Here is a 19486-nt window from a genome sequence, read left to right as displayed (position 1 = left end):
CTTGTGCTTGGTTTTCATTGGCCCTTTTCTGTTAGCTGAAAGTTTCAACCAACCTACTCATTTGTTTAAACTTTTCCCATGTTTTGTGTTGTGGTTTTGAAGGCTGTGGTCCTTTCCCATAGGTTCAGGTGGTGACTCTACTTACAGAAGGGAAAAGAAACACCACCTGTCTTCTTTCTGGTTTTCCTCCTGGTTAGAAGTGCTGGTGGAAGCTCTGGCATTTTGGTTTTTTGTATGCTTGACCTTCATATTACTCAGGTGTTGTTCCTGTTTAAATTGGACGCTGTACTTACAGTAAGAGGTTTCAGAAGCAGAGGGGTTGGGTGTAACACCGGGGCGACTGGCTGAGCAATGCCTTTTACTCCCTGCTGAGCTATCTTGGATTTCACTGGGCAGACTGCTCCCAGGTGTGGGGTACAGAGCCTGAGCTCATTTTACATGTTTCTCTGTAAGACTGAACAGCTTTGCCTGGGATGAAACACAGAATATTGAGAAATGTCACCGTATAGGCTGTTGTAGTGCTTCCAGCTGAGCTGAAATGAGGAAGCACTGTAGATCTCCTGGGAGGCCGGTTCTTGGCAGGTTTCCACTCTGGAGAGGCTTGGACTTGAATGCGGATGTCTGGAGACTTTGAGTTAGTGCGTTTTCTCAGGTTCCTTGCTCCCACCCCAGCATCCAGCATTTCAGCCTTAGCTGTGCATAGTCATGCTCAACATCAGCGTGTACTTGAGTGCTGTGCCCATGGAAAGATGGCACATAATGTGTTTGCTGTTGGTCAGATTAATTCATCAATAAAAATAAGCTGCACCACAAAGGGGGGCGGGGGGAAGGAGGAAGAGCAAACCCTGCCTTTCATAAACAAATCTTGCTGTTTCCTCTCTATCCATACAAATAGTAATTAAAGAAATGCAAAGTGCTGTGAAACACAACTCCTGGCTGAGGGTAGTGCCCACACGAGGGTGTATTACCTGGCTGTGAAGCATAACAAATTATGGGAGGCAGGGCCATTACTTGCAATAGGGAATTAACTCCTACAGATGTGTTTACAGTCTTGCCGAGTCAAGTCTCCATATTTCATGCCCTGCTTAACAAGTGTGTTTCGTGTGGAATTGTGCAGCTTTTATTTCACTGCTGTGTTCCCCTTTGCAGGCTGAAGCAAGACTCGCAGCAAAGCGAGCGGCACGGGCAGAGGCACGGGAGATCCGGATGAGGGAATTGGAGAGGCAGCAGAAAGAGGTATGGTCAAGGCTTTTGGGGAGGTGTTTTGGTCATTTCTTTCTGAAGTATAATCCGAGATCATGGAACAAAAGGTTGATCTGTATTTTGTTGAAGCATTAATAGTCTGCTGATGTTGATCATCACAGAAGAGCAAATAAACGAGCCTGGAAAAAAATATGGATTGTGGCAAGAATTTTATCATGGTGAAGCCAGTATAATTATTCACTGGTGGTTAGTTAGGAATCAAAGTCTAATAGTAAATCTCAAAGTATGCAGCTTGTCTGTGTGTGCATTGGGGGGGGTAGGTTCTTATCAGTTCATTTGAAGTCTGGTTCATGTGGTAGACTTGGCCTTGTGTGGATTTCCTTGTAACCCGTTTTGCTTCATTGTCGTGAATTTGCCATTGTGGTCTCCCCTGTTTTGTGAAAACGGTGGTCTCCTGTTGGCAGAAATAATGGTAGAAACCGAACTTGGCAAAACATTTGGATTAAATGCCTGGTGTAGTCTTTCCAAAATTCTGTAAGAGCTGGTTATTTTATACCAGCGGCAAAGTTACTGTGCCTCTGCATGTCAGTGTGTGGGATATTATGGGCTTCCCTTGTCAGAATGAGTTTAAAGACCAAAAAGGCTTATTCTGCTCCTGCTGCATTTGACAGGTTAGGAGCTGTGCTAAATGTTCTGTCACTACAAGAAGCTGAGACCAGCATTTGGTTTGAACCTCTAGAAGCTAAACTAGTGCTATTAGACTGGGGGTCCAAGCATGGGTTGGTGCAGGTGGGCTGAAGCAGGAGGACTGGTTTAGAGCGAGGTGTCCCTGCCCATGGCAGGGGGGTTGGAACTTGATGATCTTAAGGTCCTTTCCAACCCTAACTATTCTATGACTTAAAACCGGTATTTGTTGATGTGTCTTTAATGAGGACAGCAGAGTAGGCAGAACAGAGTCAATAGTAATTAATACCTTTATTTGTTTTCAATTTAATTTTGAAGGAAAAGGAAGAAGTAAGGAGTTTGGGAACAGGGTGTTGGAATAGGTAGTAAGAATAAATATACATCCATGCTTTAGAGTGCAGAGAAGGACTTAGTTTAGCGTTTAAACAGTGAATGGAGATGTGATAGCAGACTAGAGTTGGTGGAGGCTGCAGCAATGCCTGCAAAGGAAGCACTTGGGCAGTTTGCCTATGCTCAGCTTTGTGCTGAAGCATTTTGTCTAGTTGAGGCATGTCTCAATGTGTCTTAGCAGCCTGTAACCACAGCAGTGTTATAGGTTAGATGTACGTGCAAATACACCAGGAGTAAGAGCTGCAGGAGAGCATTGCTGCAAGCACAGTGCTTGAAGTATGTTTTCTTGCAACCTGGACCACAGTCAGAAGGCCTGGACTGCAAATAGATGTTGATACTGTCAAGCTGCCTGCTGTGCCTGTGGCCTGAGTGATGGGACTTGCCGAACAGCCTTTGGCAGAGCTGTGGTAAACAACCAATAGATGCTGTGTTTGGGCAGCAAAGTAAATACGGGTGCCATGGCAGCTGACAGTGGTTTTACCATCTAATTTGCAGATAGCTGTAATGGAACTGATGACCCCTTTGAAGATTAAAAGCTGCTGCTGCAAAGGGTGTTATAATAAGTTGAAAACTAGCACTTGTCTGAATGGTCCTGCAGTTACTAACTGAAGAGTGGTGATCTGAAACTGAAAATTTGGATAGATAAAACCTGAATCCTACAGGGTGTTGCTCTGAAATACCAGATTTAGTGAAAGTGAAGCCAGCTCTCCACTACAATTTGGTTTGTAATTCACTGGCATAATGTGGTTTCACATTTGTTTAATATTTTGCAAGCTTGGCTATTCTGTAGCTTTTTCAAAGAGCATAAAATGCTCTTTGAAATGTCAGCCCCATATGCGAGGGGGAGCCTGTAAGAGTGCCTGCAGGAAGTTTATCATGGCCATGGGTGTCTTGCAGATATAATAAAAGATAACTTAAATACAGAAAATTCCAAGCAGGGATCAACACAAGAGAGCTGGCACCTCCCCCTGACTTGGAGGAGAATGTACCAGGGTACTGGTGTCTGTACAGCTTCTTTTCTGCCATCTTCGTTTTCCTTCTCAAAATTCTCAGAGGAATGAATAGCACATTCCCACTACTGCTGTGTTGTATAACCAGAACCTAAAGCACTTGTTTTACTGCTTCAGAAAGCTTTTTAGGGGCAGTTATGGAAGTTAAAAAGCAATAAATATATTTATTGCATGTGCATGTACTTGCTTATGCTTAAAGCAATGTACATGCCCAAACAAGCTTCTTGTGAAACATGGATTACTTCAGAATATATTTACGTTGCTGGTCTGGGTTAAAAGTTTCCAGATGATACCATTACAAGCTATAACCATGGCAATTTAGCTCTTGCTGCCAGTGAAATAGGGTGTTCTAATAATTTGGATTTGGACTGGAAATTGTCTCCTCTACCTGCCCACTGTCTGGTATTAATGGCAGTTCTTAATCTTCTGCTGCAGGTTCCTCATTTTAAAATAATTGGGTGATTTTTGCGTATTGGGAGTCTACGTCTGTGATTTAGCTAATGTTCTGCTTGCCATTACAGAAAAATAGGGCTTTGAGGGTCTAACCACTATGAGGGTGCTGAGGCACTGGCACAGGGTGCCCAGAGAAGCTGTGGCTGCCCCATCCCTGGCAGTGTTCAAGGCCAGGTTGGACACAGGGGCTTGGAGCAACCTGCTCTAGTGGAAGGTGTCCCTGCCCGTGGCAGGGTTTGGAACTGGATGAGCTTTAAGGCCCCTTCCAACCCAAACCAGTCTGATGAAATACCAGTGTAGAAGCACCAGGTATCTGAGATTTCTGTTCTCTTACATGTAGGTGGAATGAGTAGCACCTTTATTGGAAAGCTATTGAAATGCCCAGTGCTGGTTCTATTGTCTCACCATACGTGAAGAGTACACCACAGATTAGTCACAACTGTGTAGTAAAGCTTATAGGTAAATGGTAAAGATTACACAATATCATACCAAGCTCTTCATTTGGCAGAAATTATTTCATGGGAAGCACATAACTGAGAGCAGAAATTGCTGTGTAGTCTGTTCTTTTGGAAATCTAAAATTATAGTCATCATCAGCCACGCTATGGATAAGCTCCTTTTCATTCAAAAGGCACAATGAGAAGCTCGTGGCAGACAGCTTGGCTTTAGATGATGGTGAGCATGCTTGTATATATTTAGTAGGGAATGAGTTCCTGGTCATGAGACTGTAAAAAAGGCACAGACCTAATAAGCATAACTGCTTGAATGTTTCCGACTTCTTATTCTGTGCTCCTAGCTATTACCCACATTGACATTTGGTTTACAGTTGCAGAGTCTAAAGAGTTGTGCTTCATGCTGAGACAAATGCTTGTCTGCATTCAGATACTTACTGTGAATTCAAGCGAGGTCAGTCTTTTTGAGCAACAAGTTGTTTATCCCCACAGGTTTACCAGGTAAAAAAGAGGAAAATGTTGTGTACTTTTCCTTAGAAGGTTGGTGTAAGGTATATTAAAGCCTTTTTTCCCCCAAGAAATATTTAACAGTAATGTTTCAAGACACTTAAAGCTGCAGCATTAGGGCTAACTGTAGGGAATGTTTTATGTAGGAGTACCTTCTGCTGGCAAGACTTTAAATGTCTTTTTGAGGACTGACACTTGGAGACCATAGTTTAAGCTGATACTAGTACCTGAAGTGAAGAGAGAATGTTCTCCCATTCTTTAACCTTCAGGATAAGATTCTTCCTTGCTAGTTCACACAGTAGATGAGCCTGTACTTCTAGTTCAAGGCAAGTACAATATGTTTATCTCCTAGATTCATTTTTGGCTCTTGCTTTAAGGGCACAGCACAAAACTTGCCTTTGCTATTTTGTAATTTGTTCTTTAGCAGCACACTTCTTTGCGCATTTTTATCTTCCTTGAATTTGTGTTTCTTTGAAATAAAATGTTACCAGCACTTAATGTCATGCATTGCTTTTTTTCCATGTCAGTTCCTCGAGCATGTCATAAATTCAGTAAATACACTAAAGCCAAGTTAATGTGGGCAAAAGACTTGCAGCCAGTTTTGATCTGCTCACCCCTCCTGTTGACTGTGATGTAGGCCCCTTCTTGCCTTGCAGGGATTAGGTACGCACTGATGGGAGGCAGTGGGTCCTGTGGGATTGCTTGAAGCCATTTTAAAATCCAAGGCACTGCAGGAAAAACCAGAGAAAAGCAGGATTCTCATGGCTTGAACGGGAGGGGTGGGGCTGACCATGGAACTTGATGCTTATGTATGCAGGGGACAAGTTAAGGAAGTTTGTAATGGTTAATCTGTATCTTTCTTACACATCCGGTGTGGGTGCACAGGGACATTGGGGGAGGGAGTATGTCGAAGGTGTTTTTAGTAGTTTATGGATTTCTGCCTCCTTCTACTGTCTGCTTCTCTGGCTTGTTCAGTCACTTTGGATCAGAGCTGTTCCAATCCAGTTAGCTAATAGATGACCCTAAAATTTCAGTTTTTATAAAGCACTGGAACAGTTATGATGATGCACTTGGCTTTATCCCTATGTCCCCCTCCACAGTGTCTGGCCGTAAACAAGGGCCTCATTGTTATCTTATCCACTGGCTATCAGGGTGCTGGACACAAGACTTCTTGTGTGTCTCAATGGGAATACTTGCTATGCCAATCCTGAAGCATTGGTGCTTGAAAAATAAGACTTCCATGGTGCTGCCTCAAAGCATGAGTGAAGCAACAACATTGAGAAGTTAAAGCTTAAAGGTTAAACAGCCTAAGGTAATTGCCACATACATCTGAAATGGTTATGTCTGGCTTCTGTGTATGAATGAAAGACACTCTATGTGTGCAACAGAGAAACCGAAGATCAGGGTCTGTATGTAGTCTTGGGAGCTGTGGGTCAGTGGAATTCATTTTCCTCTTCAGGGTTTTCTTAGTAAAAGGTGAGCAATGTGGTGGATTGTGTAGGAATCCTGGTTTTAAGTGTGGGTCCTAATTATCCCCTCTCCACTTGTAGGTCTAGGAGTTAATACTTCTGAGGTATTAAGCTGGGTTCTACAGTTGTCCTTCATGATCATGGAGGGAAACCTTATCAGGAGGGCAGGGACTGAAAGAAGTATGCTCTGCTTCCCAGCACGGGGATCTCGGTTCACCTGAGATGGCCCAGATGGATGGAAGGATCCCCTTAATATTCCAAAAGAGGGGAGAATGACTTCCCTGCTGAGCAACTGAAGGGTTTGAGTCAGCAGTGTACCCTTCCCCCTATGATGTGCGTAGAGCAGGGGACTGGCATTGGTGTTTATTCAGTCAGCATCAGTGCTTATCTAGGAAGACAAGCAGTAAGGTGGCTGAAGACTTTCAGACCAGAGCTGTGATACATTTCCTACAAATAGAAAAAAGAGAGCTGCAGTTTCCTTCTGGATGTGTGTAGCCAGTTAGGTGTTTTTAAACAGGAAGGGTTTCTGGAGATGTGAGAAATACCTGGTTTTCATGTGGATTTCCAAAGCTGATCAGTCAAGGGCAGTTCACAAAACTCAGATGTATTAGAGTGGCTGTAATGTTTATGTGTATTATTAAAATGGTTCATGACTATGGAACGAGTTTGTAGAGTCAGCAGTGCATTTATTAGGGCCTGCAAATGGCGTGAGGCTCCATGGAAACATTAACAATTGGAAAAGCAACCTGCAGAGATCCTCCAACGTGTGGAATAAGTTTTCAGGGAGTTTTAGCAAGTTGAGACTGTGCTGTACACAGTTGAAAGATGTAGAAGCATCGACACTGTTGTAACTGTGCTTCATCAGGTCAGGACAAAATTTGTCCCTATAAAAGAAGGAGTTTTTCTGCAGTTAATGCTGTTTGCTTTTATTGTGATAGTAGATGTATGACTGTCATCCCACATGAATAAATGGGCAGTATTACTTTGAAGGAGGGAAGCTGGAAAAGAGAGGTCACAGCTGGGTTGGGCTCTGGTCTGGTGCCGTGTCTAAGGGGCAGATGTTCATAGAATGGTTTGGGTTGGAAGGGATCAATGCCTGTGCCTCCAAGAGCCTAGCAAGTATGAAAACAGGAGTGCTGTATTTTAGCTGGGCACACAGAGGAGGCCTAGAAGGTAAATGCTGCTTTCATTCTATCCAACTGCAGGGCTTTGACGTGTACATCTCTTTGTTTTCATGTTTTGCTGTATATTCTGTATAAATGTTGTGGTTTTTTTTCTCTCCTTTAGAATGAGCTGTAGAACATTGCATTGCCGTTGATTTATTCACACTCTCTTTTGTTTCCTTGTTTTCTTTCTTCCCCTTTCCCCCTAGATCTACCAGGTTCAGAAGGTAGGGCTTGCTCTCTTTCGTTCTTGTTTGCATGTGTTCCCACGTCATGAGTCTTGCCAGCATTTCTAATAAACCTCTGAGGAATGGAAGGTGCATAGCAGGCTTTATATTCCCACGCATTTTCCCCTTCCCTCCCATAGTCTTGTGGGGTGCACAGTAAGGATGACCTGTGTAAAATGTGTCTGGTCGGGCACTTAATATGTTTTGTAAACACTGTTTGACAAAGAATAAGCAACAAGCAGGAAGGTAATTTGGCAAACAGCCATTGTAGGAGGGTGCGGTGGCTCCGTGTGTCACCAAGCACTGTACACACGTTTGTGTGCTGAAGGCTAAGAATATCACTGAGAAACACTTGGGGCTGGAGAAGCATTTAACATGCCACTAGAAGAATGACTTTGAGGTGACTTTGTTTGCAGTGAGTCATTGAAGTAAATCAGGGATATGCTGTGTTTGAGTTTATAATCTTTTGGTAAATAAACTGTGTGGCTTTTCATCCAGCGTGGCCCGAGCTTATAAATGCTTTTATATTGTTTAATCCCCTCCCACCTCTGTCATGATCTCTCCCCTCCTCCCAGTTTCAGTTTAGTAGTTCCAGAGGATGGTGGTGGTGTTAATAGCTCACTTTGAGGTCCCTTGCTACGTAACAAGAGAGAGTTTAGGTTTTGTGTTATGATGTTTGGCTGTTCCATACTTCCAGCATGTGAACTGTGTAGTACCTTAAAGAGAAATGGCCCAAAAGAGATTTTGTAGTGAGGGAGAATGCGCATCTCTCTTCAAGCCTGCCATTTCCTGCCTTACTGAATATTGCTTCTGGTTTTGTTTTTTCTGAGGTATTTTTATTGCTTGCTGAATGATGAGTGTCTCTTTAAACCACAGACTGTTTGTCTTTTGTCCTGGCACTCCTGCTCCCTTAACTGCATGTTTCACTTGCTTGACTGAGCAGTGCACGTGCTGCTTGGAAATGCTGTATATGTATACGTGCATATGTATATGATGATAGCTACTCAAATCATGTGCTGTGTCATTTAATCCTGACCCCATCAGTTTGGCCACAAATACATCTTACTGTTGTTTTTATTTGCCAAATTGGTACGTACTAAGTAATTCAAATCAACGTCTACCTATGGACCAACAGGCTCGTTATCAATCTCCTTTATAGGAACTAATTTAATCTTCTGGTACAAACACAGCCCCACGGGAGCCCAGGAGGGTGTTTACTGTTGGTGTCCTGACATGGAGGAGAAGTTGGTTAGCCTCACACCATCCTCTAGTCAGTTTGCAAGTCTAGCAGTTTTGCTGTCGCATAGTGAGTAAATCTGATATGGAATTCTCTCTCGGTGGTATTAATGTAATGAATTATTTAATTGTAGTATCAGTTTTCAGGATGGAAGGGAACTTGAGTCTGGAAGAGGTCTCTAAAAAGCAAATGAATGGATAAGCACCATTTCTTCCTTTAACCCATGCAGTCATTCAGACCAGCCCCCTTGGGGCAGAACAGAAGAGTCTACATGGAGAAAGAAACGGGAAGTGGCTGAGGGGACAAAATACCTGAGACTTCAAATTCTGCCAGTTCAGTACAGGGTGAGACATGCTGTTTGAAAGATCATAAATTAAAATAAATAGTCTCAAGGTAATCACATTCATTCACTTTTTTCATGTGGGGATAGTAAGCATGTAGCAATGTAATTTTAAGTGGAACTTGTAACATAACAAGTCTTAAGGGCTGTTTCCTTACCTGCCTTTTGCAAAACTGAATTCAGAAGCTTCTGTGTGAAAGTAAGGAGACAGCAGATCAAAGAAGCAGCACCTTACAAAAATTATTAGTGTGTTTATGGATCCTTCCTGTGTGGATTCTCTGTTACCACGGTGGTTTCTAAAGCTGATTTCTAGTGTTATAAAATGTTATATATCTCTCGGGGGAGGTAGAAAACCTCTAGTAAGGCTTTACCTGACCTGGTTTACTACAAAGCATATAATCTGTAGGTTTAGGTCATGTACACAATCCTGACTATGTGAAGTACATAAAACTTAATGCAACAGGCTGTTGTACATGTCATGCTTCTGCCTGGCAGTAACTCGTCTAAGCACTTGTGAGGAGGTTTGTAATGCTGGAAGATACAGTAGTTCATGTCATGCCCTCTTATTTTCATGTAGTTTAAGGGAGAAATTTCACTTGGGTGTAATTTGGCTAGGCATTGTATAGGGGTATTAGATGTATTTGGGCACACAGCAAGATGCTTTGCAGGTAAAAGCAAAAGGGAATAATCCCCTGTTCTTATGAGGATGTGGTTAAAGAGCTTTTTGAACTGCTGTCTCTTTTCGTTGCTCCAGAGAGATTTCTGCATACTATGTAAATCTGCAAGGCAGTTAATTTATTTTCTCTTTTCAAATTGCAGTCCTAAAAACTATTATTTTTCCTAATAATGGGATTGCTGTGAGCTCTTGCCTTTTCCCAGTATGACCCCAAAACTGACAGCATTTAAAGGTCCTTGTACAGTTTGGACTCTCCAGGGTGTGTAATGGAGCACCTCACTGCCTGTTCTAATTCATAACATAATTTCTCCTCTGCAGAGCTGTTAAGATGAAAATGAAGATGACCTAAATATGACAATAGTTTTATTGTTTAATGAGGAAGAACTCTGAAGTGGGAATGAACTGATACAATACCAAAGAACACACAGCTGTTTGGTCTCGTTTATTAACAAATAGCGACTGAGGTTTTTAAAGGTGAAAGAAAAATTACATTAATACCATTGAGTTGAGTGTTAAATGCAGAGTGTAATACAGAACAGGTTTCTGGGTTTTTTATCATTACCCAGGGTTTTGACTGTTAATACTCCTGCCTGCTCAAGTCTCTAGGAAAGTTGGCAAGTACAGGCTCGATTTTTCCACACATACATGAAACTCAAAGCACTGATTTGATTTTCTTTTAAAATATATATTGTCCTTAAGCAGGATTTCTGTTTGCTGATTACTGTGCTTAAGGCTGATGAGTTCTCCTCGCACAGGAATGTCATGGTCACCATTATAAATGCAAACTTCCTGAGGCTGGGTTTGAAGCGTGTGTTTGAGGAGGAAGAGAAGTCCTGTTAAACCCACAGATCTGTCTGATGGAAATTCAAGTTGATTGGGAAATCCCCAGTGTTGTGCAGAGATTATGAACTGGGAAACTTACACTGCTTTAATGGCAGTCTCCTAAAAAATGCATGGTGTTTGTTACTGAAATACAGAGAGCTTTCCTGTCTCGCCGGCATTGGTGACTTATGTCCTCTTCTATCCTTGTTGGTGACACCACTGCTGTTAAGATGGTTCAAGTGTAGGCAAGAAGCCTTGTGCTCTGAACAGGAGCTCTCAGGAGTTTGGCATGCAGCGAATAAGAATGCACAGAGACGAGCTGTGTTGTATTCAACTTGTCTTCCTTTGACAAATCTGTGTGGGAAACATGATTTGACAGCATTTTTCACCTCAGAAGTGTTCTGTGTTTGGATCCCTTGTAATGAGTCTTGACTTAAATGGGTCAGGAATTCAAGACTCATTACGCTCCTTGCTTTTGACCCCACAGCACTGTTGTTTTTTCACTGCTGAGAAGGAAGCTCTTGCATACCCTGGCTGTACCTGAAACATGGCTTTCTCCTTGACGGGCAACTCTTCCTGGGCATGTGCTTCTGAGGGCTCTCGTGGCACTTGGATCAGCTTTTCGCCGGCATGTTTGCGTGTGTGGAGCTGTGTGGCTAAGCATGTCTAAATGTTCTGTGTTTGCCTTTCTCGTCTAAATTCTGGGCTTTTTTTTTGTCCTTTTCTGTCTCTAGAAATATTATGGTCTGGATACTAAATGGGGAGACATCGAGCAATGGATGGTAGGCCTTAATGTAGATAACCAGCTTCTATGTGTTGAAGTTTTCTATAGTTCACAGTGTTTGAAATCCTGCAAAGTAGGTGTTTTCATGTATTGGAAATGTGAATTCTACTCTAACCACAACCATTCCTGCTGTCTGCATCAATACCTGCAATATGGCTTTTGATCAGCTTAAAACTGGCAAGGGTTTGGTTAGAGACATCTCTTTTTACAGACCTTTGTCCCCGCTGTCTCGCTTGAAGATTAGATTATCATATAGAACCATTAAAGCCACTTGTGTTACAAGGAATGTATGTTCTCATCTTACTTCTTGTGGGTTTTGTTACAATTTGAGTCTTACCCAGTCTGCCTTCAGGTAAATTTTCAGCATTTTTTATCCATGCTGCTTTAGTGACTTTGTACTTACTGATCCAGGGGTACTCTTCAGATGCATTATTACTGCTGCTATGGCAATGCTCACTTTTTCCAGTAATACAGTGCCCTAGATATTACTGTTTGCTAAGTTGATACCAGATATGGGCTTGGCCATTAGCAACATCTGACTGTGTTAACCCCCATAATGTACAATGAAGAAGTTGCTAAAGTGCTGGAAGACACTGGCTTCAACTGTCTTGGAAAGAGTCTATTTCAAAGGCGGTGGTGCTGTGTGTCAGAGAGGCGTAATGACAAAATTACTGTAAGTTTATTGATTCCCAAAGGTAGAGAGATGCGCTTGAGATGTTATTTGGGATAGAAATAAAGGTGTCATTGTGTGCAGTTTTTCATAGAGGTGTGTAGCAGAATAAAACGGGAATTAAGCTGGGATCACGCAGGAAGGGAAACAGTTTTTTTCTGACCTGACAAGCTATCACCTTCTGTTATTTGGTAACCTTACGGACTCCTAGACATTGCTGAAGTTCACTGTGTCTTTCTGAAAGCTCTCTGTTGGTGTATGTGTCCTTTCAACACTTCACTCTGTTTTTTTCTTTTCCTCTGCCACCTTGGTAGGAAGACAGTGAGCGTTATTCCCGTAGAGCCAGAAGAAATGCCTCGGTTAGTATCTACTTTTGCCTTTTCTTAGCTAGACATTTCAAACTAAGAAAACAGACGTGGATAAGGCAGTTCCTTTTTAAAAGGAAAAAACCCAACAACCAAAAGGGACCAAAAATAAGCTCTTGCCATCCAGGCAGGGGAAACCCCAAAACCACTTCCTGAGTTCTCTGCCTTCTCCCCAGTCACTCTGAGGAGCTTTTGAAAATGTGTTAAAATAAAGGGGGTCAGAGGGTGGAAGGTGGAGAAATAACCTGCTCGGGGTGTTTAATATTCATTTATTCAGATCGTGAGCAGAGAACACCTCAGCAAGGTTGTCATTCATCTGATAGTAAAATGCTTGACTGCGTTCCTTGGGCAGGGTATGATTTCATTTACTTTCTGCTCATAGGTTTAATGAGATTCTTTTTTTAAAGACATTTCTTTTGTATGCCTTCTCTTTCCCTCAGTCCCATCAAAGCCATCAGCATTTACCACCCTGCCTGTTACTTGTATTTGTTTTCATTGTTTTCTTGTCTTTATACTTTTCTTCTGATAGGCTTCGGATGAAGATGAGCGCATGTCAGTGGGTAGCCGTGGAAGCCTGAGGGTTGGTAAATTGTACAATTTAAGTGTGCATGTGTGTGTACTGATGTTGCTGTTGGGCTGTTGTTGCTGTTCCCCCCCCCCTTACCACCAGACGGGTTATAGTACTCTGATACCGTCTTTGTGAAGTCTTGACATGTTCCGTGTCCAAACCATATGCTTTGGGTTTTTCCTGAGTACATGTACGTCAGTAATTCTTTCAGTCAGGGGAATGGCCAGATTAGCACGCTCAGAGCAGGAACACCAACAGAGCATGTGACTGGAGATCTGGTAACTGCTGTTTGCTCTTACTGTTGCAGGGAGTACTTAGCCAAAACGTGGGTATATGCAGCTATTTCATGTATGCACCTTGTGAGTTCCGCTGTTTCATAACCCATACTGAGAATTTGGGAAGAGGAAGTGCTAGCTTACTCCATAATCACTGTTTATGAGCTCAGGAAACCAAAAGCAAATTATCAATGGAAATAAGTCTTAAGCATTTTGGAACTGTAGGTGAAACACTCTCCTCAAAACTGTTTCAGTGATATTTGAAATTGATCTGCAGACATGAGTTGTGGATGGGGGTATTAGTAGAGCAGAGTGCTGTGATGCGCTGGTGCTCATCTATCTGTAGCACAAACTCAAGTATTTTATTGGGTTTTTTTTCTCAAAATATTCATACAGTATTTTTTTAGATCTAGTACACATGGGTACAAATCTTAACCCTATTCTAGCATAGACATAATCAGCTCTTGGAATTGTGAAGACAATTTAAGCAATTTAGTGGTTGTGAGCTGCTAGTGCTATTGTCTCTGTGTGTGTCAATAGTCTTCAAAGATGATCGGAGCTTGCTGCTTCGGAGACTTGTGGAAAAACACTCAGCTAAGCACAGAACTGAAACGATCCGTAACAGCGCTAGGGAGGAAGCTCTCAGCAGTCCTGAATGTGAATCAGCTGTGGCCAGTTCTTGTTTCGAAGCCATTGTGCCTAAGACTCCTGTGTTTGAGAATAATTTCTTCTCCTTCTGCGTTGTTCCTCATGTATCAGTAGCACCAGTTATGTGGGGCAAGCTGGATGATTAGTTCTAGTTTTCTGGAACAAGCAAGACCTATGTCATTGTTTGTAATCTTTGGTTTCTGGCTTCTGTGGAGATTCCTGGGCAAGTATCCCCAGGAGAACAGGACTGGGTGTCAGACCTCATGTGCCTTTGAAAGAGCCTGGAAGATGAAAAAAAAAAAGCAAAAGTGACTACTGCAAAGCATGTTCAGTGACCCCAGGGGTGACTTTGTGTTCTCTGTGAGGTACCACAAAGATACACTTTAAAGTGTTGCCTTGTTGCCTTTTTCCCTTATTGCTATTTATGAAATGGTGTTAAAATCTTTATTCTTCCAGACCACAAGCTGGTTTATGTGCTTGTTTATGTGCTAGAAGATGCCTTAAAGAACCAGGGATTTGATGAAGAAAAGCTCATCCTCACAGCTGAACATGCAAACTAATGTTTATTTTACTTAGAGTTAGATTTGGACATGTTCATGAAAGTCTTTGTTGGAGGGGAGAAAAATATCTCTAGATCAGTTGAAATTTCAGTTCTTTCTATTTAGAAGGTGATTTCGATACAACTGGGTTGTTTAATCATGGCTATAACTGTGTGTCCCTTGATGGAGCAAGATGCAAGCACGCTGTCACCATATTTAACAGTGGGAGCCCAGTTCACCTGAGAAGGGGAGATTGAGATGAGCTCTTAGGCAGAAGCTCTTCCCTGTGAGGGTGCTGAGGCGCTGGCACGGGGTGCCCAGAGAAGCTGTGGCTGCCCCATCCCTGGCAGTGTTCAAGGCCAGGTTGGACACAGGGGCTTGGAGCACCCTGCTCTAGTGGAAGGTGTCCCTGGCCATGGCAGGGGTTGGAACTGGGTGAGCTTTAAGGTCCCTCCAACACAAACTGTTCCATAATGATTTGATGATTACCACAAGTGTTTTCATGGAAATCCATGGAAATCCTCATGATGGTTTCTGTACCATGATCCTGTGTTCTGTTGTTAGATACTTGAAGAGCAGAAGCCTTGCATTCTGCCTCCCCACCATCCCTCAAGAAGCTTTTCTGAACTCTTTTCCTGGAGCTGCCTCATGCCTTCTGGCTGTGATACCACTGCTGGTCTGGTGAGCAGCGGCTCCAGCTGCCTCACAGGATGGGCCATAAATCCCTAATACTTGCGCAAAGAATGTCCTTTTCTGACAGAAGGATCTGGTTGGAACTTCTCGCAGTGGTATTTGTAATGATGTTGCACAGACTCCCCCCTGTCATCGTAAAGTAGCATTTGATGAATGTTCTTACGCAAGCTGACGCTTGGGCGTGCACAGGAAAAGAGTTTTGACACAGCTTTCTTCCTTGATCCAAGTGTCACTGGGATTGTAGAAAGTAAACATTTGCTAGTCTGAACTGAAAAGCACCCTTACACAGCTCTTAATTGTTTTTTTCACATGGAATTGATAGAACATATAGTGACTTTTCGTAGTGTGGGTTTATAGTAGATGCTTTTAATGCTTTGATCACATCTCTGTGTCTCTTTGTGAAGGTTTGGCTCTTGCTGTCTTTGTGTTTTTGTGAAACAACAAAGTTAAAAACAGTTACAAAAAAAATGACCAATCTAAAAAATTACCTCTGAGGGGCAGAGTTCAGTCTGGCTTCTGAGCACCAAAAACTATTGCCTTGTGTCCACAAAGCTTTTGTAAAACTAGTTAGAGATTCTGAATGCTCTTCTTTTTTTTTGGCTATTGGAAGGCTTCCATAGTTGCAGAATGCCTTTGCAAATGATCTGCAAGGCTTCCAGTACCTGAAAACTGATCTAGCATCTTTGGGCACGTTGTACTGTGAGTGGCTGATGCTGCAAGGGGTTTTTTGCAGCTATGCTTCTTTTCTGTGCAGGAAGTTTTCAATGAAATGACCCAGTATCAGAGATGTATTTCTACCTACCAATCTGTGTGAGTTTTACTCTGTATTTTCTCCTGGAATGTTTTCTAAGTGGATGTCTCAACTGCAGGCACCACAGATCTGCGGAGTTAGCTTTTTGGGAGCTGGCCTGGATGCTTCTGGCAGAGCAACCATCAATATGGGCTGCAAAACCACCCTAGATGTTGATTAGACCAGGCTAGCAAATATATTTAAGTTCCACAGCTGTGCCTGTGCTGCACAGTGGCCTAGTGTGTTCATGTAGCACTAGCTTGAGCGCATCTCTGCCTCCTGCCAGCAGATCTTCCTCTGCGACAGGGAATCTGTAATAGCTTTCCCATGGGTCGTCCTGAACCCATGGAGAGTGCCCTGCCTTTCATTCAAGGAGTTCTGCAAGCTTGATGCTTTATCACGCAGTTATTCCTAGGGAAGCTCAGTTAACATCATCCTCTGTGTGTATGAGACACTCAAGCCCCTCTTTAGTCTCCCTTCTATACCAGATGTTCTTGTTCTCCCACTTCCAAGCTGGCTGCCTCTAATCTGAGACCATCCAGCATGAAATACTGGTGTGTTATTAATCATTCATGGTGGAGTTTGTGTATTTCCATGTTTGGTTTGCTGCAAAGTTTCTGACTTCTGGCTTTCTACAAGAAATTCTGCATTACCTAAGTTCTTAGTTGGGATATACATCTCTGTGCCTGTTTTCTGGGGGACGTTCTTTTGATTGCCATGACTTGTTCAGTGTTTTCCTTTGTATTCTGTATTTTTTCTTTCCTCTCATACCTTTACAGTCTCACTTGGAACACGCCAACACCTATCCAGTGGTGAGAATAGTCTGCAAGTTGGAGTGTGTGTTAAAAACTAATCCTGAATAAGAAACTAACATCAGTTGTGGTGGTTGATCTAAGATAAGGGGTGATCTGAAATAATCCTGAGGTAGTTTGTGATCGGTGATGTAAAGATGCTACTTCCCTCTCCTGCTGCTCAGATGCAGGTCACGTGAAAAGCCCTGGAGGATTAGAGAGATCTAAGCTAGGTCTAGTAGTTCAGTAGTTGCAATAGGACAGAGCAGAATAGCTTTCGTTTTCCCTAGCAGACCTTCTCTGTAACAGTCTGTTCATTGCTTGGCCAGGTCTACAAGTCACAGGCTGGTTTAGGTTGGAAGGGGCCGTAAAACTCATCCAGTTCCCACCCTCATGGGCACTGGACAACCTTCACTAGATCAGGTTGGTCCAAGCCCTGTCCAGCCTGGCTTTGAACATAGTCTGTCTGGTTTTATTTCAGCATAAATCTGGAAATGAATAAAACTTTCACACTGATTCATTCTGAATAGATCTAGCAAAGGTGACAGGACAAATATGCTGCCTACCAGAGCTACAGCTTGTGTGTCAAGCTGTTACCTTGGATTTAGAGGATAAAAAATCAAACTCCATAGGTAAGACAAGAGCAGGTATTTGTATTGGACATGCTCAGATAAAGCTGACTCTTGGAAGAATAGAAAGGGCATGGAAGGGGGAATGACGACTGGGACTTTAAGCTCAGTTTAAGAACATTTCCTTGTACTGTTAGCAGTGCTGTCTTGTGCCAGCACTGTGTTGAGATAGAGGCACCTCCGCTTCTGCAGAAAGCAGACTGCACAGAGCAGTGTTAGCAGCTCTAGCTTTCTCACCCTCCTCCATTCCCTGTGCTATTTCAATTACAGAATGCAATGTATCTATTTGTGAGTGACCCATATACAAAAATAGTTCAAACACATTGGGACTTTGCATGGATGTATAGATGTAGTTAAGTATAGACAGCTGGTAGCTCTTTTAATTGACTTAACCTTAGCAAGCATGAATGATTTTAACTGTGGTTACTAAATTTGAACAGTGCTATCGTCACTTTTAACAACATTCTTTAATAACTGGTCGTTTGACTTTGAGGTTTGATTCCCCGCCCCCCGCCATGTGTGCTTACTGACCCGTGTTGTGTAGAGCTGGAGCAAAAATGGACTGATGTTTTTGCATGGTAACGTGCATGCGTGGCTATGGATGGGTACACATAAACTCATAAATGCTTTTCATCCTGCATTCTTAATCTTACTGCAGGCTGGATTAGAGAATGAGAGGACCAAAAAGAAGAACTACTCCAAAGCAGTATGTATCTCAAATAATTGTCTTGGAGAGATTTTTGCATAGAAAACCACTGTGATAGGACAGAGAATATGTGCAAGTGTGTTGGTTGTAAGAGCTCACCAGCCTAATGTCAAGGATACAGTGTAATTATCAGAACTTCCTGGGTCTGTGAGAATACATCACTTATCTGCCAAATGTGGTATGATGCAAACATGTCAGTGTCGTACAGTAAGAACATCTTGAGAAGTTCAAAACCTAACTTGACACAGAAGTAGGTAATACTGATGAATATATGGAGTGAAGGCTGCAATATTTTCATAAAGGTAGTTCATAAAGGCATTTTTTACAAGTGCATGTAGGGACAGGACAAGGAGGAATGGCCTTAAACTGCCAGAGGGGAGACTGAGATGAGCTCTTAGGCAGAAGCTCTTCCCTGTGAGGGTGCTGAGGCGCTGGCACAGGGTGCCCAGAGAAGCTGTGGCTGCCCCATCCCTGGCAGTGTTCAAGGCCAGGTTGGACACAGAGGCTTGGAGCAACCTGCTCTAGTGGAAGGTGTCCCTGCCTGTGGCAGGGGTTGGAACTGGATGAGCTTTAAGGTCCCTTCCAACCCAGACCAGTTTGGGATTCTGCATAGTATTGATGTACAAATCGGGCACTACTTAGAGGTCTGCAAAGCCAGACCTGGGTGGAAGATAATGCATAATGTGCTTTCATATAGTCAGTGTTTTAGGTGAATCCCACAGGGAGTAATTCCAGGGAGTGAAGAAGTAAGTACATGAGAGAGGTCAAAGTGGTGTAATACTGCAAGAGGAAAAGATATAAAAGAATAGGGTCAGTTGCATGTGAAGGGAGAGCAAGTAAAATCTGAATATTTTAGCCTCCCTAGTATACAATAGTATTTGTTGTACTTTCCATTCAGATTATGATTGGGTGCTTAGCATGTTAGCGTAGCACAGGACAAAGGTCAGTGAGGTCTGGTAAAATTGACCCTGCTCTTCAAGAGTTGCCTGGAGTATTCACCTTCAAAAATATGTGCTGGAGAGGTTTCTGGAGAGGATGGGTGATAGTGACAGGGAGAATGACCTGAGCTACGGGGCCTCAGCTTGAAATATGAATGATACAGGGCAAATTAAACAAACACTCTATAAGGGCCTGATATACAAAGTGGTAAAGTGGTAAACCGTTTGTGGAAAATGAATCATGTTAATTCAACTTAATTTCCCTAAGCAGGTTAATTAAGGGCATAAAGGGAAAGCACTGGATGTGACTGTAACTTGACTGTAAGGCTCTTGGTGTGTCTGTACATGAAATCAAATGAAACCTGGGGCAAGATCTAGTTATTGTAGCAGAAATGCGCAGGTAGTTGAAAAGTAACTCTGGTAGAAAACAAGACAGTTGGAAAGGATCTCATCTGGTC

The 19486-nt window shown here is 42.7% G+C and overlaps 1 protein-coding gene across 36 annotated transcripts in view; it reads left to right on the top strand.

The window, feature by feature from the left end:
* Positions 1-19486, top strand: part of LRRFIP1 (LRR binding FLII interacting protein 1) — a 107193-nt gene that overhangs the window by 44803 nt on the left and 42904 nt on the right. For 14 of the 36 annotated variants that reach the window (XM_061379082.1, XM_061379081.1, XM_061379080.1 and 11 more), the window contains exons 2-6: positions 1150-1236; positions 12401-12445; positions 12981-13031; positions 16744-16776; positions 18043-18090. In XM_061379082.1, coding sequence (XP_061235066.1) covers positions 1150-1236; positions 12401-12445; positions 12981-13031; positions 16744-16776; positions 18043-18090 — 264 coding nt within the window. Of the gene's footprint in view, positions 1-1149; positions 1237-7539; positions 7558-11307; positions 11415-12400; positions 12446-12980; positions 13032-16743; positions 16777-18042; positions 18091-19486 lie in introns of those variants that run through there. The other 22 variants (XM_061379072.1, XM_061379070.1, XM_061379069.1 and 19 more) reach the window with 11 other exon arrangements.

This window comes from Neopsephotus bourkii, unplaced genomic scaffold, assembly GCF_033783945.1.
Source record: "Neopsephotus bourkii isolate Nb327-2 ecotype Australia unplaced genomic scaffold, CSIRO-AGI_Nbou_v1 NB_1768, whole genome shotgun sequence".
In the NCBI taxonomy this organism is placed as follows: Eukaryota; Metazoa; Chordata; class Aves; order Psittaciformes; family Psittacidae; genus Neopsephotus; species Neopsephotus bourkii.
This window is presented reverse-complemented; position numbering and strand designations above follow the sequence as displayed.